Below are 25330 nucleotides of genomic sequence, written 5' to 3'. Positions count from 1 at the left end.
ACATTTTCCATCCACATCCAACAATGATATGGGGTGGTAATTCGCTGCAGCCAGACGGGCTCCCTTTTTGTAAATTGGTATGATAATTGCGTTTTTCCACGACTCTGGAATTATTTGCGACTCCAAAATATTCTCAAGCAAATGCTTAAAAATACGGGCCCACATTTTGGGATTTTTCTTCAGGGTTGAATTTGAAAGACCATTTGGGCCAGGAGCTCTCAAGGTAAATTACTGCACTATCAAACGCTCTATATCATCGGTCTTAAAATCCAGAGACCATTTTGCTTCTTGCTGATGAAATTGCTCCTTTAAATTTACAGGGGCATAGACCTTAAAGTAACCCCTCCATATCCTTTCTTCAATTATCAATCTGTGGAGAATCAGTAGGGGAATGGTCCGATTTAACAATCGCCCAGAAATACTTTGAATTTCTCTTAGAGACAGCTTTCAACATTTCGTTGCTGTCTCTGCGATAGCATAAACCTGTGTGTACGTGCCCAATTCCTATAGGCAGTGTTCACCTTTTTCAATTGAGCAGTACGTTCCCTAAAATCTTGTTTTTTTAATTGTTTTTATCCGCTCTGCTCTTCCAGAATTTCATTATCAAGTGTGCCTGTGTTTCTTCACTGGCTTACCCTTACCAATAATCGGTGGATTCAGATCCCACAGGAAAGTGGTATAAATATTTGGTTCGCATTGAACAGTCAGTTGGTATTCGGATAGGTTCTTTAATGCCTCACCCAAGTTATCAATAGGGGTTTGCCCGCCCTCTCAAATTTCACCACTCTATCACCAGCCGCATTAACTTCAACTGATTGTAGTGTGGGATAAATGGACTATCCTCCATTTTGAAAGCAAAATCTAACATAGCATGGTCACTATCCTCCGTTTGCTTGAAATTTAAGGTTAAGCATTTTTCAAAGACATTTTTTGAGACATATATGTAATTGTTGAGAAAGCACAACCTCTCTGCCAAGAAGGAGCACAAAGGATATCACCCTTCACATTCTCATTCAACATAACAAATTCCATTCTGTCAAAAAATTATCCCACAATTGACCATTTAAGGTTTTAGACTTCAAAGGTAAAGAGAAAACCTGGGTGGAGATACACTGAGTTAAAATCGCCCATGATTGCCAATTTGTCTGGGGGAAATTAGGAGAAAACATCCAGCAAAAGGTCTGATGGAGAGTACAGGAAAGCCAACAAAGAAACACTCATCGGGTTCCAATAAATAGTTATAATGACCCAATGGACGGAATTACTGCCTTCTCTAATCAACACTATTACTGCCATAAGACCCTGTATAACGTTAGATATCAAACAACATTCCTGGAAAAACTCCCTTCTGCATGCTAATAACAGACCACCACTGGGGCCATAAGTTGCCAATTGTTGAAAAACAGAGAAACCGTCAAAGCCCAACAAACCTATCATCCAAGTTTCCTGAATTGAAATCAAATCGAATCTTTGAAAAATATACAATCTCTGAGAATCTTTTAGAAAAGAGTTAAACCCTCTGGAGTTCCAAGATAAACATTATAGCTCTTGTTGGGCTAGAGCTTCTGTTTAGACAGACCCCTCTTCAGAAACACGTGTGCCATGATCTCGGGCACAATTTCCCAGATATTCACGGATCCCCCAGAATGGGCAACTCCCTTCAAATTTTTTTGATTCTTTTCCACATTACACCTGGTTAATGCGTTTCCCTCAATTGTTGGGCAGGTTTCTTGAAATCGTATATATCCCATTTTTTGCCATTCTTCTTTAGATTCCAATACTGTTTCCAAGTTAGCTATACTTCCAGTGGAAACTTGGTTGAGACAGTTTCCACCTCCCTAACCCCTCCCTGAACCCTCTGCCCCCCCCCCACCTGCTCTAGCTGGGTGGACTCAACTGGCATCTAGCCCATCCTTATCCACCTTCCCGGGGATTGAGTCCAAACCACAACCCAGCCCCCAATTGTGCAGGTTCCCTCAAGCCCATAATTCGATCCTAAGGCTCACCTTAGCTCCCCCCTACCCTTATATGCTAACATTCTTGCCCTCCCCAGGCTGCCTTGTATAGGTTAATTCTGAGCAGTACGCTCTACCAGATCACATTAAGAATCTGCAAACGGTCTTTCAGTCCTCTGGTCTCCAGTCCTGGGACCCCATCTTGGCCCCCATGTGCCTTTCCTCCTAGTATTTTTACACTTCACAGCTGTCCACTCCCAATCATTCTTTCTGTCCCGTGTTTGTCTGGACCCTGGTCCCTGTTACTTCTATGCAGAGTATACTCGCACCTTCACTGCAGGATGAGACCATGTGCTTCCTACTGTCGCACTCAAACACCATGCCGAAAGGGAATGTCCATCTATAGTGAATGTCTTTATCACGAAGGAAGCTCGCGACCGGTCCCATTTGTTTTTCCTCTTGATCGGTGTTCTCTGGGATAAATCCTGGTAAAATTGCAGGTGATCCGTTATAGGACAACTGCTTCACTTTCCTCGCTGCCCCAATATTCCTTCTTTATTGGAGTAGTCGTGTAGGGCTTGGTCTTGCCCCCGGTTCTTTCCTCAATGGGCCGTCTCCATGAACCCGGTCCACACTCAGTTCTGCTCCGCCTTTCAGATCTGCCAAGTCAGTAAATAATTGCAAGATTGCCTCCTTAAGGTCCTTGTCTTGTATTTCTTCAGACTGGCCCCTTACCCTTATTCGAGCTCCTGGACCGGTTTTCCAGGTCCTCGGTCTCTAGCTCCAGATTGTGTTGCCTAAGCCAAGTATTCTACTAGCTCGTCCATTTTTCACGCATTTTCTGTAAGTTCTTGCAGCACAGTTGCATTAGTATCCACTCTGTCCTCCAGTTTGTTGACATTCCCTTTTATCTCCTGCATAGTTGAAACAAGCTCCTTGCGCATCTTGTCCAATTGTGCTTGAACTGTTCCTGACATTTTATCCATAAAGTCCTGAAAATATTGCACAAGTATATCCTGTGTTACTGCCAAGTCTTTGTCCTGGCTCCCGATGTGTTCCTGTCTTTCCGGGCTACATTCCCCTTCAAACAGGGATCCTGTGTCCTTTCTCCACAACGTTTGGATAGTACCTTCCTGTGGTTTCTTCGTACTTTTTGGTAAAGTCTGTGTCCCCATTCCCCTATTTTTTTGACAGCGTCAACTTTGGCCCTTTTGCGTAGAAGATGCGACTCTGGTCTTGGAGTGTACTCTCAGCCAAGGTATTGAGCTCCTCATGGATTTTTGCTTAGGCAGAGCCTCTCAGATTTTACTCCGTTTTTGTCTCCTTTGTAGATTTTCACAACCTGATGGCGCCCTTCGCATTCCTCCAGGCACTGCTCAGCGCAGCTGTTTCTCTTCTCACCCTGTTTGATAAGGTCTCACCCAATTGGCTGGGTTAGGCCGCTGCTTCTCCGGGGACTCCCCCAGTAATGTTGTTTTGCCCTCCTTTTCACCAGTGGTGTGCCCCTCGGAAAATACTTCAACCCTCTTCCTTGTTAAGCTTCTCCTTATGCCAAAGATGCTGGGACCGCTAGTTGGTCCCGTAGTCCTTATGATAGGAGGGGTGGTGGAGGTGCTCCAATTGTCTCAGCCAGAACCCTTATGGGGGAGTTAGGGACCACGAAAACAACGAAACACCCTCTTCTTTGTCTTTGTACTAGCCCTTAACCGCTTAGTCTCTTAGGAATACTCTGGCCCTTCTAGGCGATCTTGGATACCTCCATTCACCTCAGATTACAAGGAAGGCCTTCTCCCTCACCCCTTAGCAGAGCCCTGTGAAGTCTCACCTTCTCAGTCCTCCCTGACAGCCTTCCTCCACCTCACACTGGGCTTCTGGCTTCTAAGAGGGCCCTCTCCCTTTCAACTCCTCTGCGCACCGTGCCGCCTTGTCCGCTCAGTCCTTCTGCGCAGCCTCCTAAACCTTCTGCCTCATCCACAGGTGCTCCCCTCTCTGCTCCTCCGGGTCTCAGTTTAAACTGCCATTGTTCATGCGAGCGGTCTCACGTCCTCCTTTCGGGTACCTACACTATTCCGCAGGGCTCTGACCACGACTCCACTGGGTTCCCCGGTCTGTCGGTGTCTTGCTCTTCTGGAAACAACTGCTGGCTATCCCTTGCCATTACTCCTTCGCTTGCCTGGATATCTCCCCCCTGGTGCCTGCAATTTTTCTGCATGCTTCCCCCACCGGCTCCACAGGGTCGCTCTCGTCTGCTCCGCTCCTCCCCTCCTCTCCTTGGCACCACTCCTTGTTTCACTCTTCCGGGAGCACCAACTGAATTTCCCTCGCCGATGCTCGCTCGCAGACCGGGTGGCTCAGCATTCTTCATGTAGTTGGACCCAATCCAAGTAGCACTTTATGTATACTGCCTCCACTGCTCTCCATTAATCCACGGCCGGGGTGTGTATTTGAGCCTATTTAAGCATTAAGAGTGAGTCGGGGCACAGGAGAGCTGCAATTGCGTTGCTCTCTTGACAGTGGCCATTTTGGAATCCCAGAGTTCACAAATTTGTTCCAAAATGCCATGATTTCTAATCCTCTGTCAGCTTTTCCCACAGTCCTTCACCCACTGTCAACAGGACCAGCCCCTGATGTTCTGGGAATACCCACTTTTTTTTCCTTCACCCTTCTCAAGTGGGCCACTAGAAATCTCAATTTGGATGTCTTAAATAACTGTGTCCGGATGTCCCAAACCACCTGCCTCTTTGGATAATATTGGTGCTTGGTAAGCAATTCTCGTTATGCCATAGAAATCTTAAAGTCCTAGATTTAATCACTCGCAGCGCCACATCAGGCTCCTTTGTTGGTAACATTTGAAACAAAAAATGAATCCTTTGGAGGAGGTTTATGTTTGACATTGAGCCTCCCCATCAATGAAGGTATGAGTTTGGACCAGGAATTTGAATCTCTGTATATTCTGTTCAAGATTGGTGCATAATTTGCTTCATATAGCCAGCCTGGAGTTGTAATTAAGTGGATCCCTAGATATTGGAGTCCTGCCCTGTTTATTACAAGCAGTAGTTCGGCCTCCCCAACTTTGCTTTCTGTCCTCTTAACTTCACTGCCTGGACTCTTTGAACTCCCTCACTTCACACCTACATCCTCGTACTGTCACCAGGCTGGATGGCTGAGGATGCAAAACCGTGCCAGATATAACTCCTGGTTCACAAATCTTTCCACAGTAAGGCACCACTACAGGCCTTCTGGAAATCTCCCCTCTGCCTTCTTGACTACCTTTGGGGCTCCACACCCTCCCTGTGCTTCCTGTAGCTTCCGCCCTTTCTTGCTCCACTTACATGGAATTTTCTTCCCCGGACATCCGAGAAACAGTTCACACAGATTTATTCAAAACCAAACTAAAAGCTTAAGTTACAGCTCATCTGCCTGCTGGCTAAAAATGTTCTCTCGCCTCCAACTTGCCTCTGTACCTCACTTCCTCTGCTTCTTCTGTAGCACATCACCCATTATGGTCACATCACAAGCACAGATGGCCGTACCGCCTACCTGCACTTTAACATTTCCAATGTTGGTTGTCATAAATCTGTATGCCCACTTATGTAGTGTCCGCAGTGACTGTTCCATTTACTCCCCTCCACAACCTGGTCAGAATGTCCCTCAAACTCGCCCCATTGTAAGAAGCTCACTGCTTCCCATCCTGTCTGATTTCTTATCTATTGTATTTTAGTGATCAAAAGAGCATTGTTCCTCCTGTGTATAGCTATAAAAAAAAAATTCAACTAGCGTTGTGGTCACCAACCTCCGCCTCCTCTCCCCCATAAGGAAATGGGATTGATTTCTGGGCATCTATTTTGAAACCACTGTAATTTTCTATAGCCTTTAATGACCCTGGGGTAGAAGTGAGAAGGTTGACAGTGTATCAAAATACCGGCAGCAAAAGGCCCCATTTTCCAATCATGTCCACCCCCCTCTGTCCTTTATCATAGGATTCTTTCGAATTGATTCAGATTTTCATTTTCTTTTTTGGGGATTTTCTAACTCCATTTAACCACTTCTTGGCCTTGGGGTGGGAGCAGAATGCACAGATTTCCCTCAGTATTCGGGCCCCGAAACATTGACGAGTTAGGACAGACGTCAAGAAGGCCTTCTCAGTGTCTAAGAGCAGGACTGGATCCTGTCCATTGTTTCTAATCCCTTCCATAAGATTCTATGTTTTCTGGACTCTGTGCTCCTAACAAATGTGCATCCCTCCCTTCCTTCCTTCCTTCCTTATAAATCACTGTAATTGGGGCATGTCAGAAGAACAGTGGTATGTCCCCACACTCAAGGATTCTATTGCACAGATTGGTCAAATGCAAAGCGACGGACTATTAACTGTTTGTAGAATGATAGCAAACCTGTCTTCCCCGAGGCATTTCCTACAGTGATCAAGCTGATCGCTACTTTTGCTTCCTCTGTTGTTCATCGCCCATCTATCATTGCAGATTCACCATTTGTCTGCTTGGGAATGTCTAAATCTCTCATTGACACATTTCTGTGAAATAAAATTATGTATCTTAAAAGACCAGGCGGTATTCCCATTTTTGTTAAAACTATGGATACTTTTAGCGGAAATGTGAATTCTACCCGGTCTTGCACACGTACTGAAGCAATAGTAAGACACAATCATGATGGGAGATGCACTCAAGTTCTTTAAAACAATCCTTGCTTAGTGATTGTACTTTTACCCAGATACTTATCTACCTAATCAAAGGCCGTTTTAAGGTCCATTAAAAGCCAAATGCAGTTTTTCTTCCGTTTAAAATTATGCATTTAGCCATAAATTGAATCCATCTTTTAGCCACTTGTTTAGATGGATACAGAATACATCTAAATATTGTTGACACTCAGTCTAAGGTTGGTATAGGTTAAGATGTTGATGATTGATTTTTCATTTCTTATGAATAGGATCGTTCCTGGCATGGTTCCATGTGCTGAGTAAGGTTGATTTCCTCATAGTGGGTTCAAGAAATTGATGAATGGTGGAACTCATACGTTTGTGTTTGTTTTTAAAAGATGAAGGGATTAATTCTGGAAAGGACCACTTATTTGTTTTCTGTAGTCTTACAGCTTTGGTTACCTCTGATATTGAAGTTAAATTCAGCATTCATCATGTATTTTACTTCCAAATCAATACAATTCACTTCTTAGCCAATCTAGTGTGATCAAAATATTTTGGGAAATGTTAAACAGTTATCCGCTAGAACATAGTTTAATTTTTTTGGTTCTGATTGGGATTTGTTTATTCTAAAACAAAATAATCAAATTCCATCTATAGTTTTTCTTGGGGGCTAAGTTGTCCTTAACAGCTTTCTTCTTTTATGCCTGAGGCTTTGTTGGGACATTCATGTAAGTCATTAAATATTTTGCCTTTCTTCTTTTCAGAGCCTTCTATTGAAGTGTAGAGAATGTTGAGTACCCTCTAAGTTTGCAGCGCTCTTAAATTCTTTCAGTACTGCTTAAATGCAGATTGATATCTCGTGTTCTAAAATGCCACATCTGTAGATCCGTCATTAATGCGTACTGGAAGCACTTTGCAGAATTTGGCTCTGAAAAAAGGTTTTGGTCAGTCTGTCTTGAAAGTGTAATTGGTTTACATGGTTCAAGTAATGGTACATTTAAAAAAAAATTATTGTACATGGCTGAACGAGTGCAACCTTTACAATAAAATACCATAAATCTATAGCATATCAACACATGTATTCACTAATACATAATACCCAAAGTATAAAAATTATAAGCCAATCGGCCTAAAATTAAATGCCTTAAACTTATCTAGCGTGTAACCCAAGTATTGGGGAAACCTGACAACCGCCAAAGGTAGAGTTGCATATTGACGACTGAACAAGATGACCCATACCTCTTCCTCTGTTAAAGCCCTATACTGATTATAAAGTTTTACCAAAAAAAAGTTTGTTTCTTGTAAAACTTTATTTACATAGTTTACACTTATTCACACAAAGAAAATGAACCCAAACACAAAATACAATGCAACTTAAGGGATAAAACACCAAGATATCTCGACAACTTATACAAAGATAGTGTTTTCCAATATATCATATAGTCATTGCAACAACAAAACATAACGGAAATCATTACCAGACACACCCTCTATATGAATAAACATAACCAAGCTCATGGAATCTCTCACACAAACACACACCCCGCCTTATCAACCACCTAGACACGGCACAGCACGGAACAATCCTCACTAACCGTATAAATCGGTACAGTGCCCACGCCTCCAGATAATGATCCTCCCAGTCCTGTTCTTTTAAACAAAACTCTCTCGAGACCAGACACAACCTGCATATTGGTCAACCAACTCTGCACCTGTGACTTTTTCCAGGTCTTCCATACCTTCAGTACCTGCTTTGCCACCACTACAAAGGTTTGGTCAATCCATAGTCTATATAGTCTAGCAACCTCGCACCTCCCTCTACTAGATAACAAAAGACTTTGTTGGGGCATTGTTGGAAAACTCATAGGTAAAACCGTATCCAACCCGTCCCAACACATCATCCTCCCCACAATGTATAATAAAGTGCCCCATTCCCTTCCACAGCCCCAGCATACATAGTCTCAGAAGCTAAAACCATGCATTGGTACCGGTTTCAATACAGACATCCTAACACCTGTTGGATAAGTCTCAGATTCAGGTACAATTTAGTCCTAAAGCCCACCATTAACACCTCCCATTCTGCGTCCGAAATATCTAATCCTAACTCACCCAAGTCTGTTGCAATTTGTCCCATGATACAACAGATTCATAGGCATTGTGCCAAGGAAAGTGGACACCATACAGGGATGTGAGGCAAATATAGCACAGGCAACCGGTTTAGCCTCCAATGGAACATTCAGCATGCCTAATCTGTGATGGAAGCAACTCCAAATCACTATATCTGCCGAACTCCCTTTTCCCTAGACTAAATTTACACAGGAGATCCGCAAAAGACACCATTTGCTCCGCCTGCAAGCAAGGACAAAACATCAAAAAGTGCCTCATGATTTCAATTACAGAATTAATCTTATAGAATCAGCATCATCTATCGTCCTTGGGCCTTCATAATTGACATGTTCATGTGATTTCATAGTTATGTGGCCTGGGAACTAAAAGCTCTCCGGTATTGGATCTTTTATAGATTCACATGCATATTTGAATATGCTCCAGCATTAATCTGAAACAAATGGATCATCGACTAGAGCTTTAAGACAAACCCAGCTCTCCAACTTCGAGAGAAACTGTCACACGCATGCGCACACACTGGCTCTCTTGGTCTCTCTCTCATGCACCTCTATAACCTCCAACTTCCATTAGCTCACTGGTAATCTTTGGCTGCTGTGGAGAATGCCCGCTTTAAATTCTGCCCCTCCTGTAACACCAAATTCCCCTGAAAAGGCACACATAGCTGGGACATAGGGGAGGAAAGGTGTCGAGCTTGTCGGCTCCTTGAGCCTAAAACTTTAAAAGAAAACAAACAAAATGCAGGGATGCTGTTAGTGGAGTGAAGTCCCACTTGGAGGCAAGACTTTAGTAAGCTATCCCAGTCGTTTATACAACCCCTCCCGCCCCCCACCCCCCAACTCTTAGTATCAGTCTGTACTACTCTGAGACCTTGATAGAGTGGCAGAGCTGTCAGGCTTACCTTAAGAGGAAGATGTGAGCTGTAGGTAAGTACACTGAACCCAGTTAGTAAAGCACATTTAAAGAAACACTTAACACATACATGTATATTAATATATAGATTTATTATATTTACACAAGTCACTGTTAAATACTCGGCACAATAAACCAACACACATAGGTATACATTTCAATACTTTCAAATATCACTTCTTAGTAGTTGCTGAACGCGTACAACTGTTACAGGAGTTTAACAGTCATATCGGTAATAACGCACACCCACAAAATAATATGGTAATTGTATTTAGTCTGCATACACATATGAGAGTGATGTTTCGGATGGAAAACAATTGGTTAGTGTTATCAGAGTAGAGTTTCAGGTTCTAGAGGCAGTTTCATGGGCACAGCAAGTCTTTCAAAGTCAAAAACACAACCCTAGCTAAAAGGCAGTTTGTGGCGGCTTAAAGTCTTGCAAATCAGAAGAAATCCAAAGTTCCTGTGGATCGTTTCTAGTCTCTAGGAAGGAAGATGCAAGAAGGCTTAACTAACGTTGGAGACCCTGTTAAAGGACTCGCTAAAGGGACACAAGCAGCGGCTTGAGTCGGAGGTAAGAGGGGGATTCCCTGGAATCCTCTACGTGCACTCCAATGCTCTGGAGCGGCTTTCTGGAATCTGGTAAGCAATACCCTTTTCCCCACATTACCCTCTGGTTAGAAGAAAATGTTTGTACTGGATGCTCTGCGATGTTGCAGCTCTGAACCCAACCTTCCTTGGTCTGCTGATTTAGGGCAGGACAATGGACAAGATCTCTCAGCAGCAGTCTCAAGGGAGGACCTAGTGCACAACGTTTAGCAACTTCTTGGTTCAGTCTGCAGTTTTGGTGCCTTTTCTGCAGCACCAACAAAGGATGTGATTCACCCCGTCAATCCTGGCTTCCTGTAGCCCACCACTCTGATGAGGGGGTCTGGGCGAGTTGGATTGGATCTCTGGAGGGTTCATGAGGGCTCAGCAAAGATTTGGATGGATTCAGCCTTTCCACGACGATGCACTCGAAATGGGCAGCAGGTCTCCTGGTATTGGGGGTCCGCAGCTCTGGAAAATCACAGGACCTCGGGAGATGACTCAAATCAAAGTTTGTCTTGGGACTGGTTTTTCCCACCAGACAAAGGGAAGGAGTCCTCTTCGGAGCTCCTCTGTTGCACAGACAACAGGCTCAGGACAGCAGTGGTCGGTCACGTTGTTGCAAAGAGTCTGCAGGCGTGTCTGTTCATCTTCTTGGGTTACTTCAGCTTCCAGTGGTCGACTTGCTTTTCACACCAGGAGCTTCACCTTTTTATACAGTTCCAGCACACACTCCTCTGCAATCTCTTAGCAATTTACAGAAAGGGGCAACAGACCCCAGTGGGAGCTGGGTCTATTCAGGCATTCTGGCGGACAGCGGGATGGAAAACTACTTGCGCGCGCACACAGGCCTCCCTCTCCCAGAATGGTAGAAGGGCTAACCAAGAACAACCATGCTAGTAATGGCGAAAAAAGAAGGGAGGCTCCAAGTTGGTACTTGGGTGCCACTATTGTGCACTACAGAGGCTATGAACATAGCCTACGGTTTACAATTTACACAATAGTTGGTAGAACACATCCACTGCCACCAGCCATAACTAGGAGATTGTTTGTGACTAAAAAGTCATGGGCAGAGGAAAGGGGGATACTAGGTATCCCTTTGGCACTCCACATAAGGTGGTATGTGCCAATCGCTCAGACTATAACATTTGAGGAGAGGTCCTCATTACCTCTATCCTTAACTGTAGTTACTGTAGGATAAAGAAAAGCATCTCAACGGAGGACCCTAAGGGTCCCCAGGACCACTGACCATAAGGAGCTGTGTTCTGCAATAGTAAGATACAGATGCGTTTAAGAGCTATGGAGAAAATAGTCTCCATACTACAGCTAAAATAGAAAGAATACAGTTGCAAAACATAGATCCCACAATAATGAATGAGTGGAAAAAGCTGCACTAATTCAGGTTTAAAGAAAAAATGTCAAGCAAAATGTGCTGTGGGGGTCTCACTAGGAGAGGGGATGAAGCATAAAAATGATTCATCTCTTTAACAGATGCATATGCTGTGCAGATTTAGAAATCTGAGTTCAAAGCTAGGGTGGAGGGCCTCAAAGTCGAGGAAACCGGCATCTGTTTTGAAAGTGAAAATTAGGAATTACACAAGGTGGAAAGGTCAGTTTCCTCGACGCCGGCCTCCAGCTCCATAAGGCATCCATAGTCTTGCTACAGAGATGCACCCAGTATCCGAAAGGCTGCCCATATGAAATATAAACCCAAAACAAAATCTTACTAGGTGCATCTGAAGTCTAGCGCTGAAGTCTTGATGCATGCTGTAAAATCCAAGATGGATGAATCGCTCGGATGCGATCGTGGCCCATTCACCTTCAACGGCGAAACAAACAACTCATGATAGCTGCTCAAAAAATGGGGTTTGAACTCTCCATCCCAGGCGACCTTAAATACCAAGTGCGTCAACTAGCCATCGGTAACACCTATTACATACATTGGTACCATTAATCGCATTCTGGGCACAGACTGACGGATGGAGAGAGGGTGGGGAATGGGGACACTATAACTTCCTAACCCCTCTGTTGGAAGGTCCCTGTACTGCCGCACCCCGTCAGGATTAAGCCCCTACCCCAGTCACACTGTTTTATTTTTCACTTCAGAATATATTGGGCGTTCTCACTGTCTTTTGTTTGGTAGCAATAGGCGGCAAGTTTAATAGTGATACTCGGTGATTAACATTTTTAAATATGTAGGAATTGATGGTAGCAATGCTTAAAAATGGTGCTTACCACCTTGGAAAAGACCACCCTGTGCAAATGCCAAACAATGGTTCTTCAACAATTGGTGTAATGATGTGGTGGGGTGGTGAAGTAAAATATCTTTTGGTTTACGCCTCACAAATGTCATTGTATACATTTCTCTATGAAATTAATCATTTCTGTTTGGGTCAGAAAGGTTTACATTATTTGATATTTTATTTCAGAGCCCGTCTCAAAAAGGATTATGAGGATTTCCAAAAGCTGCCCGACATTGATACATTTTCCAGAGAAGCATGGATTAATGAGGAAACAGAAATTGCGTTTGGTAAAGAGTCGCTGGGCATAGATACCAAAAAATGGTTTGATATTTCAGAGAATTCTGATTCTCTGAAAAAAGATGATCCAAGTAAGTAACAAACCACCTTTTTATGCTGCAAGTCATTTTGCCAGTTACCCACTCAAGCTCTTCAGGGTTCCTGCTTGCAATCCCAGGAAGTCCTGTGAAGGATGTTTTTGGAAGTGTCTAGCGAACATGCCCGCCCAGAAACTGTTAAATGTGTAGGCATAGCTCTTGAAAATTTGTGTGTGGTACTTCGATAATAGACGTGCCTACGTGAAGTCTGGGCTGATCATGGGAGAAATGCGCGAGGCCTCCATCAGAGATTCCGCCCGCCCTGCTCTCTATTTCCCATGCACAAAAATGATGCCGAGATGTCATTTTCTGAAGATCTTTCTGTTGACAACCAGGTCCATGCATGGCACCAATACCAGCACCACAACACAGTGCAGAATCTGCCATTCCGCTGCAGGGATGCCATCTAAAAGGAAGAAGGGTGGGAGAAGAAGCAAACCTTCTGCATCAAAGCGATATCCAATTACCCGCCAAAAAGTAATGACTCCATTCCGGAGTACCCAAGAGTGAGAATGGACTGGTCAGAAGGACGCAGGCTCGTGATGGACATTTTAGTTTGCTTTATTAAGTCATGGTCAAAGGCTGAGCTATCCCTCTCACTATGGGGGGCTCGTCAGTTGTCTTTTCCTTAAACGTCCCAAAATAAATCTATTGTCCAAACTGTTGCTACCTGACCCTATCACTGTCAAAAAAACAAGAGAATGACTCTATTCCAACTTTTTAAACAGGAGAACAGTTATTTTTGTACTGTGGCCAATTGACACCCACCTTTTTAATAGTACTTGACTTTGTTTCACTTATATTCTTCTACAGTCTGTTTGGGCTTTTAAGTTTTGGAATCCTCTCTCAACTATCCCTTTTGTATTTCATCTGTTTTCCCTCCTATCCAGGATATATTTATCCTCCATATATTCTTCCCTTATTTGGGACTGCCTGTTCTTTTCTACCCTGTATTTAAGGTTTTCTCATTTACTGGATTTCTCACACTCCTCCCCTTCTTTGGGAACGTTGTCCTCCCTTTGTGATTTTTATCAAAGTTCACGTTTTGCAAACCTATTGTATTTCTATCTGTTTCCCCTCTTGGGAATGTTCCTCTTTGCTTCTCAAAGTTATCACAGTTCACATTTAATGACAATACTCCATTGGATAGCAACTCTTTCGCTGGCTTTCATGTATTTCGTACTTCATCAACTCAATACAATAACTCTTCACACTTATTGATACTGAGACAAGTGGTCTGTCCTCTGATATATTGCTTGTTATCCTCCCCGGTCCCCAGTTATCTTTCGTGTTTTGGAATGGTCCTGGGACTCTTATGGGTTTCACTTCACGTGTACTTCTCTGCCCTTGCAAATCGGCTTCGGCAGCGTTCCCTGTGCGCAGTCCTTGCACAGCTTCTGTTTCTCTCGGTTTTCGACTAGTTAGCTGTGCCGTATGCAGCAGTCTCCCTCCTGTGGTCTCGGCTTCATTGCACAGGCCTGCTGCCCACCCTATGTCACTGAGGTGACGCCACCCCCTCTCTGCTCCTCGGTACGCTGCTCATTCAGCGTCTGCTTACTTGTCAAGTTTGGATTGTGCTGGCTCTGCATCCCGTGATGGTTCTGCCTATTCACGGGTTTACAACAGCAGGGAACCTCGCCTGCTTGCGATGCACAGCCCTCTCGCTGTTCTCCTTCACTCTCGCTCCCTCCTCCATATAGAAAATGTTTAATGATCCATCTACTCGTCTCAGTTGATTGGTTTCTCTCCCTTGAAGAGAGATTTTCTCTTTCTGTTGGACCTCCTTCAGTATCTTCTTCATTCCAGTCTTGGTTTTCAACATATTTGGTATTCCCATTTATGCTATTGCACTGATGGTTGAAGGCAGTTCTCACTGGAAAGAGGAGTACTTGTCCCCAAAGGGGAGACTCTCCTGGCGAGGTCCCACTTGCTTTAATCCCTAGTGAGGGTGTCCCCCTCGGGGAAAAGGGGCCAATCCCTCCAATCATTTTGCATCTTCTCTATTCCAGGTCGGGTTATCAGAAAATTTGATGGAAGGTTCCCATAATTGTAAAGGAGTATCTGTAATATAAATAACCTATCATATCATATATAGGGTTTTCAAGAGAATAACGTAGTAGCAGTTCTTTAAACATTTGAAAATATGCGACTATAGTTGCATCCTTGGGTAAACCAGGTACCACCACTGTTTTCATAGACATTGGTTAATTTCTAACTGTTGGGGATAACGGTACCTTTTTAATAGGTCTTCACATCGTCATGGATACAAGTTATTTTTACTTTTTCACAACCTTGCATATCCTCTGGCTATAGGAGGTCGGCTCTAACCACCATTTGTTTACTCCCTGAATTGAAGTGTATTGGCCCATACTCCATTTATCAGCGCTTTCCCGTGGGTTTTAAGAGGTTGGGGTTGACAATAGTACATTTCAGACTTATCTCTAAACCCGATTCTTCATTTTTTTTTTCTTTTTTTTTCTTTTCCACGGTTCAGCAGTTAACCACCCTATTTCCATAGGTGGTTCTAGTTTGTTTTTGGGACAAAACCTAGCAATGTGTCCTTTTTCTCCACATGAAAAACTTGTGTCATGGAGAAAGGAGCCTTTATTTTTCCCATTTCTTCCCTTCTGTATAGGAGTTATTATGGGGACTGAGGTGGAACTTTTATGAACTTCTTCCTTACTGGTACTCTCTAGGGGCAGACATGTTTTAGTTTTTACCCATTTGTCTGAGGGTATCAACTTGGGCTGTGACTTTCTTTTTTCTCTTCTCCCGGTTGCCCTATATATCTTAGATATTTTGAGGCTTTTTAGTGGGCTTGGGCAATTTTGAATGGCTGCTTCCAGCGCCGATTTATGCTGTTGTCTAATACCTTGTAAAGCCTCTGGAAGGGCATTGATAAACAGTTATAAGGCTAAGTATCATTTTTCCTTCCCAATCACTGCATATGGGTATTTTGCACACATCCTGCTAACTGTAGGAGTTTTGATGCCCAGAAGATGGATTTTTCTGAACTTGACAGTCAATAAACTGTCCTACCAGTTTTATTTCAAGAAATAGCATAGTCCGCAAGTGATTCATATTCTAGGATGTTTGTAGCTCCCCTTGAAGTGGGGCCAGATAACGTTTTTACTCCCTCATGCCAATTGAATTGGGTTGCAAGCCTCTCAGAATGTATGAAGAATGCTCCCAGATAATCTCTGTTAAGGTTGTAAGACACTGTGAGGAACTATACAATGTTGTGGGCCTACCCTTATTTGTTCTAATCCCTCCTGGAGATGTTGATCTGCCTTAATTTCAGTTACCTTGTGCTTCAAGAGTGTCTCTAGGGTACTCCTGTTAAGGTCAGGTCTTTGTTCAGAACCCAACTTTGGGAATCTTTGCTTTAAGCCTCTTCAGTCATCTGAATGCTCACTGACCTCCAGTTACCTCTATCTCTTCTGCATCATAATTGTGAATTCAGGGGAGTAGGTTTAACTGTTCTACTATAGACCCCATCGCTATAGTAGCAAAACAAAGGCAGGAAAATGACTCCCTTCTGTTTGGTGTTTTCGGCACGTGTTCTCTTTTCGTAGTGTGGACAATTGACACCTTCACCCCCCTTTAATAGTACTTAACTTTGTTTGACTTGTTTTCTGGTACAGTCTGTTTGGGCCTTTAAACTTTGGAATCCTCAACTATCAGTCTTTTACATTGGGTATTTCATCTGCTTTCTCTCCTCTCCATGATGTTTATCCTCCATATAGTCTTCCCTTCTGTCTTTCTGCTCTTTTCTGTACTTCTCTGCCTTTGGGGATCGATTTCTACAGCGTTCTCTGTGCACGGTCCTTGCTCAGATTCAGTTTCTCTCGGTCTTCGACTAGGGAACCATGCTGCTTGCAGCAGTCTCCCTCCTGTGGTCTCGGTGTCATTGCACGGGCCTGCACACTACTCTACTTCACTCTAGTTCATGCCACCACCTCTGTGCTCCTCCGGTACGCTGCTCATTCCGCATCTGCTTCCTTGCCCCTTGGCAAGATTGGGTTTTGCGAGCTCCACATCCAATGATTGTTCGCTTCTTGGGCTTACAACAGCAGGGGGCTTCCCCTGCTTGGTGATGCACAGCCCAGAGTGTTCTGCTGCTCTCTCGCTCTCGCCTTGACTCTCGCTCTCTTCTCCACATAATGTTGGTTTATCCATCTACTCATCTGTTGATTGGTTTCTCTTCCTTAAAGAGGTGTTTTCTCATCCCAGTCTTGCTTTTCAACAAGATTTGGTATTCCGATGTATGCCTCAAGCTGAAGTTTCACTTCAGTGTGCTCACCTACCTAGCCTCGCAAGGGGGATTCCCCCTTGGTGAGAGAGGACGAATGCGCTCGATTTAATCACAGAATGGATTGCAAACTATTTTCTTTTGGTATTTTTGGAGAAAAAAACAGTAGTGTTTTAATGTTTGTACAAAATGTTTTTTCTCTGATGGAACAGTTGACCACATTTTGAATAGCAGTTGATGGTACACAGTACCGAACCATGCAAGAGGCCCATCCACAACGTCGTGCTTGGTACGGAGATCTACTCGCGATACTTCTCTATTGCCAAAATGTGTAAGGGTCAAGTCACTAATTGTTTACTTCAAAAATGTAAACCAGTGGATACAATTTATTTTTAGAATGTTGGCTCTTCACTAGAGTTTCTATGCTCGTTTTAGGGAACCCTCTTGAATTGTGCACCTCTGGTCCCCCGTGCTACTAGCAATATACCATCTCACATATTCTGCAATAAATGCAAGCAATTTTATTATGTCAAGTACTGCTTTGCTATGCTGTACTATTAAGCGCATCCTAAAATCCTACGGTTGTGGTTATCCTTTGTTTCATTGTGTGGTGTGACACTATAATTTGATACTCTTATGTTTGACTTCAATGTAATGTTCTGGTAAGTCGTTGGTTATGCTATGTTGGGTAATGTCATATAATGTCATCCGTTAGGTGACTCTATCCGAGTGCAACTCGTTTGTGCAGGCACCGGGAGCCTTATAGCTTTTACCACAGCAGCTCATACTGAGAACCCCTGACAGCCACCGTGCTCCACTGCTGCAGGAGAGTTCGAAAATCTGTCGGACCTCTCCAGCACTACCCTCTACAAAACAAACAGCTGATTAGATCATTGGAATGGCTAAAATGACATTTGGCTTTGACAAATATGGCCTACAGCCAACTCCAGACGGGATTCATCACTGTCAGATGATGTGAATACTATTTGATGAAAATATGTTCATTTAGTTGTATTTTCATATAGTTATAACTGAGGTGTGGGTGATGTATGCAAGGATAGGGTTTTGCTAGGAAACATTTATTTCTTCATTGCGTTTTTGTCCTGTGAGATATCTCTCTCTCTCTCTCTCTCTCTCTCTCTCTCTATCTATCTATCTATCTATCTATCTATTTCTGAGGCTTGTGGAATCTGCTTAGATCACATGCTGTGCATAGGCCGACATCTAGTGGAAGCTGCGGAGTATTACAGTTTGTTTTTCGAAAGTCGAAAATGGGGCTTCGACACAGGCGTGCCAGTAATACTATCCCTAGTGTGACGTCCACTGTACCCAAGATCCCTCACGCGTGTAGGATCCTCAGATTGGTTTTTTCCGCCATACTGGTCGGAAGCATCTTGCGGAGTTCCCTGGCCTTAGCCATACTTTTGCTGTTATTATAATTATAATTCTTATTCATTCCCTTCCCCACCCCTACGTCGACCCTCAACCTCGACGACGGCTGGAGAAGTCATCGACCGTCGACTGCTGCACGACGGATCTGGGCCTCGGAAGGCCGCTGGCCTCGGCCCGGGCCTAGTAGGCCGCTGGCCTCGGCCCTTACAAGTAGGGAGAGTGGGGGGTGGTACATACTCTTCACTCTTGATATATAGTTACATTTTATATATTCCTACACTTAGCAGCCCGCTGCCTTAAGGTGCGTATGGAGGGTACCCCTTTTCAATTCTGCCCCAAGTGCAATCGCAAATACCCTTGGGTCGACAGGCACGCCACGTGCAATCTCTGCTTGCCGAGGGATCACCCCGAAGCGAACTGCAGAGCGTGTAGTAGGTTTAAACCTAAGACACTTAAGGACCGTTCGACAAAGCGTTGGGCCCACCACGCCAGGCAGGAGGCCATGGCAGCGGAGGGCGCCTTCAGCGATGCCGTACTTTCGTACGGCGAGGGCATTACGGCGTCGAAAGACAGCCGACGAGCGCAGGTCCCCGACCTCGGAAGGTCGTCCGGCAGGGCGGCTATGGGGAAGACCCCCGGCGACGCAAGCGCTACACACACTAAACACACTAAGACCAACCGGACCTCGACGACTTCCCGGAAAGAGGCACAAAAAGAACGGTCCGACTCGGTGTCCTCTGGGCGCTCTCGATCGAGATCGCCTCACGACGCAAGGCAATCATCCACTCTTGCCAAGAGTGCCTCGCTACACACATTAACGGAAGTTCGATCGTCGGGAGACGAAGACGACTTCCACCCCCAGGCCGCGCTCCAAGATACCGAGACCGCGGTTAACACCAGTGAGGCCCCACGCCCGAAGCACACAGATACCTCTCCAGACCCTCGGCGCCAGGCGTCGAAAGTCTCTGGGGCCTCCAAGGGACAGGGAAAACATTTTTCCACGCACGGGGAGGGGGGGAAACAGCGGAAAGCACAGCCTTCCACCCCTGTAAAGCCATCCTCTCACCCTAGGCAGACAAGCAAACACGAGTCTACCCTTGAAAAGTCCCATAAATCACCTGCTAAAGTAATACCCTGTTCCAGGGAATGGTCCAGTGAAGACATAGACAGGGTTATGTCTAGGATGTCTTCCTTGGCTGATTTTTATGATAAGAACCCAGAACACTTTCTTTCATATAACCCTCAAGGGGCCACACCCTCAGGCTCCTCCGATCCTATCCCGCTAAGTAAAAAGCCCCGGTTCGAAAGACCTGAACCCTTCGAGGTTCAGCCTTACTCCACTCCATATTCTACTCCACTCCCCAGTTACCAGGGACAAGTTTTCCCTGAAGAGGACCAGGAGTTTGACATTATGGAAGAACAAACCGGGACAGATTACTATGCGGAGAATGAGGACCTGGAGGAGGGAGAAGATGAGCAGGAAATTTACAGAGTAGATTCCCCAGTACAAAGCGAAGCCCCAGTTACTGACTCTCCAGTTGATAACCAGCCCCTCCTTAACGAGGTTCTCGCTCGAGCAGCGGAACACTTCCACATCGACACCCACGGTGTACAGGAGGAAAGGGACTTCGCGGAGGAGTTTGTAGGAGAGAGAAGACCGGTCGCTCAGACCATCCCTATCCTCAAATCCATCCAACGAAGAATAGATCCTTCCCTGGTGAATCCGAACCTCACCAGAGCTGTCATCCCCAGAATTGAAAAGATTTTCCGGGCAGCCCAGTCTGACCCTCTGTATATAAGGGGACATCTTAAACCAGATTCCCTAGTGGTTACCAACACTAGAAAAAGGGCTGGCACGCCCTTATCTTCATCAGAAGCTCCTCCCGACAAGGAGAGCAAAAAACTTTACGGGTTTGGCAGGAAGGTAGCCTCAACGTCCGCCTACCAAGCAAGGATTGCGAATTCCACCACCCTGTTGGCTAGTTACAATTGCCATCAATGGGAAGAAGTCGCAGCGCTCATTGCCTCTGCTCCAGAACCGTTAAAGGGCCAGCTGGCTCGGATCTCGGCAGAGGGGAGAGCCGTGTCTGGTTGCATTTTAAAAGCAACTTTCGACGCCGCTGACAACGCAGGGAGATTGATAGCAGAAGGTACTGTTATCAAGAGACATGCGTGGTTACGGCAGTCGGGATTCAAGACAGAAACCCAGGCTTCTTTAATAGACAAGCCAGTGGAACCCGACCTATTGTTTGGGAAAGCGGTCGAAGACGCACTTAAAAATGCCAAAGATGAATATGAGACTCTCAAATCCCTTGGCCAGCTTACCAACAAACCCCCTAACCAGAGGGGGAACAGTAATTTTCGTCGCCCACGCGGCCAAAATTCACAAAGAGGCAACTATGCCCAGGGACAGGGTACACAATGGAATAACAACCAGCAGTCTACCCAGAGTTACGGCAGGGGTAACAAGAGAGGTCGTGGAAGAGGCAGAGGCAGCCCCAACAAGGGAGGTGGCACGCCTCCACCAAAACAGTGACGCTCAGTTCAGGGTCCCTTGCCACGCAACCCCAGTAGGGGGACGCATTTCCACCTTCACCCAGGCTTGGGAAGGGATCACCTCAGACAGATGGGTGCTGTCAACAGTATCCGCAGGATATTGTATAGAACTACTGCAGCGTCCCCGGAACCATCCTCCACGACAGAGTGCACTCCCTAGAGCATCAAAGGATCCTTCTCGAGGAGATCGCCATTCTGCTAGAAAAGGACGCGATAGAACTCGTCCCAGGACACCAGGTAAACAAGGGTATCTATTCAACTTACTTCCTTGTGCCAAAGAAAGATTTGACAATGCGCCCAGTATTGGACTTACGGCCTGCCAACAAGTATGTCAAGCCCCAAAAATTCCGTATGACCATGCTACAAGAGGTAATCCCCCTCCTAAAAAAGGGGGATTACATGGCAACCTTGGATATGAAAGATGCTTATTTTCATATTTCCATGCTCCCAGCGCACAGGAAGTACTTGCGCTTCAAGGTGGACAGCCGCCACTACCAATTCAAGGTACTGCCCTTCGGGATAGCTTCAGCACCAAGGGTATTCACCAAGGTACTGGCGGTGGCGGCTGCACACCTACGCAGGGAAGCAATCCCGGTGTACCCTTATCTGGACGACTGGCTCATAACGGGGGAAACCCCAGGAATTTGCAGGTCAAACATTCAGAGGACTATCGACCTCCTCCACGAATTAGGCTTCTCCATCAACGAGAAAAAGTCAAGTCTGGTGCCAAGCACCTCAAAACAGTTTCTAGGAGCTATCCTAGATACTCAGAAAAGATTGACCTTCCCTTCGGAAGAGAGAATTCGGAATATACTTCTGCAAATTCCGTATTATCAGTCAGGTCAACAGATAACAGTACGCAAAGCTATGCGGTTACTGGGCATGATGGCGTCATGCATTTACCTGGTCCCCCACGCGCGTCTGCGCATGCGTCCCATGCAGGAATGGTTGGCGAAACAGTGGTCTCAGGCAAGTGGTCATTGGGACGATCTAGTGGTCGTTTCGCCAACACTCGTACAGAGCCTACACTGGTGGACAAGAGAGAATCTCGCAAAGGGGAAACCCTTTTACGATCCCGAAGTACAAGCCGTGGTGACTACAGATGCATGCCTCACTGGGTGGGGAGCTCACCATCTCCACCACACAGCTCAGGGTCTCTGGTCTCACTCAGTAGCCAAGAACCACATCAATCTGCTAGAGCTTCTGGCAGTATTCCGAGCGCTAAAGGCGTTCGAGCCCCATCTACTGAACTTGTCGGTGCAGGTCAGGACGGACAGCACGACAGCCATGTTCTATCTGAACAAGCAAGGGGGGACTCGTTCGCCAAATCTGTCCAAGCTTGCCCAGAAAATATGGATATGGGCACTCAGACGGAACATCTTCCTGTCATCGCAACATGTTCCAGGGGAGCTCAATTCCCTAGCGGATACTCTAAGCAGAGACTCCCTCCCAGAAGAACACGAATGGGTCCTTCACAGAGACGTAGTAGAAGATCTCTTCTCTCAGTGGGGTTTCCCCACTATAGACCTATTCGCCACAAGCGAAAACAAACAATGCCCAGGATTTGCATCCAGGTTCCCCCAGCCAGACTCCCAAGGGAATGCCCTGTGGATGAACTGGTCAGGGATGTTTGCGTACGCTTTTCCACCAACTCCTCTCATCAGGAAGGTGGTGTACAAGATGAACAAGGAATCGATGACGCTCATCCTAGTTGCTCCCATGTGGGCGAGACAACCATGGTTTCCACACCTACGCAGGATGGCGGTGTGCGAACCCATCAGACTCCCAGCCTGGTACAACCTACTGTCCCAGCAACAGGGTCAAACAGTGCATCAGAAACCCAACTCTATGAACCTAGCAGCATGGCTCCTGAAGTCATAGAGTTTGGACATCTCAAATTACCACAGAGGTGTATGGACATTCTAAAGGAGTCCAGGAAACCAAATACAAGGCACTGTTACTTTGATAAGTGGAAAAGATTCGTTATCTGGTGCCAGAATAAACAAATCAACCCGGTTGATTGCATTCCTTCCAACGTTGTAACATACATGCTCCACCTGCTGGATGCAGGGTTGGTTTTTAACTCGCTGAAAGTACACCTGGCAGCCCTCTCGGCTTACACCACATCCCATAACAAGGTCTCGTGGTGGAAAGTACCAGTGGTTAAAGCCTTCATGGAAGGAGTAAAGAGACTTCACCCTCCTATTTCGAACCCACCGCCAGGATGGGACCTCAACGTGGTGCTAGCTAAGCTCATGGGACCCCCATTCGAACCCATGCATAAAAGTAGTCTCAAACACCTGACTTATAAAACGGCCTTCTTAGTAGCCATTACCTCCATAAGAAGGGTCAGTGAAATTCAGGCTCTGTCAGTGCAGGATCCTTTCTTTACTATCCACAAGGACAAACTGGTTTTACGCACACACCCTAGGTTCTCACCTAAATTCATATCCAAGTTCCATGTAAACCAGTCCATCGAGCTTCCGGCTTTCTTCCAAAACCCGCAAAGCTCGGCTGAGGTGAAACTACACACCCTAGATGTGCGTAGGGCGGTCCTATACTATGTAAATAAAACCAGACCGCTAAGGAAAACAGATCAACTGTTTGTCTCCGTAGCTACAGGCAGAGAGGGGGATCGCGTCTCTAAGGGCGCTATCTCGAAGTGGATTATCAACTGTATACAGCTTTGTTACTCTCTTTCTGAAAAGACTCTGCCTTTTACGCCAAGGGCCCACTCTACTAGAGGCATTGGTGCCACTCTGGCTTTCATTGCAAATGTTCCCCTCGACACCATTTGCAAAGCGGCTACTTGGAGCTCTATTCACACTTTTACTCAGCATTACTGCATTGACACTCATTCCAAGACAGATACACAAGTGGGACAAGCGGTTCTAAGGCACCTGTTTGCTCATGACCCTTCTCACATCCCACCTCCTTCTTCTGGTACTGCTCGCTAATCTATGCACAGCATGTGATCTAAGCAGATTCCACAAGCCTCAGAAGGGATACATTACTCACCGTAATCGTATTTCTGATGCTTGTATCTGCTTAGATTCACATGCGACCCACCCTTCCTCCCCTCCGAGAGAAGGCGCATGATTGCTTGTAGTCTTACCTTTCTGTCTATCTGCTTGGATTATCTGTACTCACGCTACTCCTCATGCTTCCTCATGTCAGAAAAAATACAATCTGAGGATCCTACACGCGTGAGGGATCTTGGGTACAGTGGACGTCACACTAGGGATAGTATTACTGGCACGCCTGTGTCGACGCCCCATTTTCGACTTTCGAAAAACAAACTGTAATACTCCGCAGCTTCCACTAGATGTCGGCCTATGCACAGCATGTGAATCTAAGCAGATACAAGCATCAGAAATACGATTACGGTGAGTAATGTATCCCATATATATATATATATATATATATATATATATATATATATATATATATATATATATATATATAGCGTTACGTTTATTTATTGTGGTGCACTTTGCACAGCTTGTCTTCATTAAAAAAATCTTTATTCATTGAATGGTTATCCTTTATGTAATGAAAATGTTTGACATGGGTGGTTTGTCTTGTTAATCCTTGATTGATCCCTTTTTTTTTTTGACCCACCTAGACTCTGAAAATAGTATGGGCTGACCTCGTGTTTGTGTTTAAAATGACATAAGGCCTGAATTTCCACATCTAATTAAAAAAAAAAAAAATCAGTTTAAATATTAAATAATTGTTAATGACACTCAGTGCATCAGAAGGGCTTATTGTCGAGGCGTTTTTGTAAATGTTGCCTGGACAGGGCATCCTTCCCCTAGCTTCTTAGTGCAAAGAACACGTTTGGCAACCACTAACTCGAGCATGCTTGTTTTTTGTCGGCATTGGCGCTATAATACTTCGCTAGTCCCTAGCCCTCTTTCCTTATTCCACCAAACAGCCCATCCTACTGCTCAAGATCTGCAACCTACCCAAACCTGCAGCATTGCAAGTGAATATGCGGCTTTTCAGTAATTCTGGCTTCTTCCCTTTTAAGGGTGTCCTCTGCTAGTCTTGTTAAAGAATACACACATCCTTGATTGCTACATGTGCCTGCAGTACCTGTTAACATGCCTGTGAATTGTTTGCCATAACACTTTTTTGCGATGTCCCTTGAGTAAATATTTTACGTTCATACTGGACCTCAGAGATTGGGAAGGAGGAGTATATGCCAGTACTTCACAGAAGAGTCTAGATCTGGGTTAATGGTGTGGGACACATTATTTTAGCATTACTAGAACACC

General features: G+C 45.1%; 1 protein-coding gene across 4 annotated transcripts in view; it reads left to right on the top strand.

Annotated features, from left to right (window-relative positions):
- Positions 1-25330, top strand: part of BRD10 (bromodomain containing 10) — a 653586-nt gene that overhangs the window by 429060 nt on the left and 199196 nt on the right. For all 4 annotated transcript variants that reach the window (XM_069626025.1, XM_069626024.1, XM_069626027.1 and 1 more), the window contains one exon: positions 12663-12844. In XM_069626025.1, coding sequence (XP_069482126.1) covers positions 12663-12844 — 182 coding nt within the window. The remainder of the gene's footprint in view (positions 1-12662; positions 12845-25330) is intronic.

The sequence above is a fragment of the Ambystoma mexicanum genome, chromosome 6p (genome assembly GCF_040938575.1).
Source record: "Ambystoma mexicanum isolate Mex_15411 chromosome 6p, UKY_AmexF1_1, whole genome shotgun sequence".
NCBI lineage: Eukaryota > Metazoa > Chordata > Amphibia > Caudata > Ambystomatidae > Ambystoma > Ambystoma mexicanum.
Note: the sequence above shows the minus strand (reverse complement) of the source record. Positions and strands in the feature narration are given on the sequence as shown.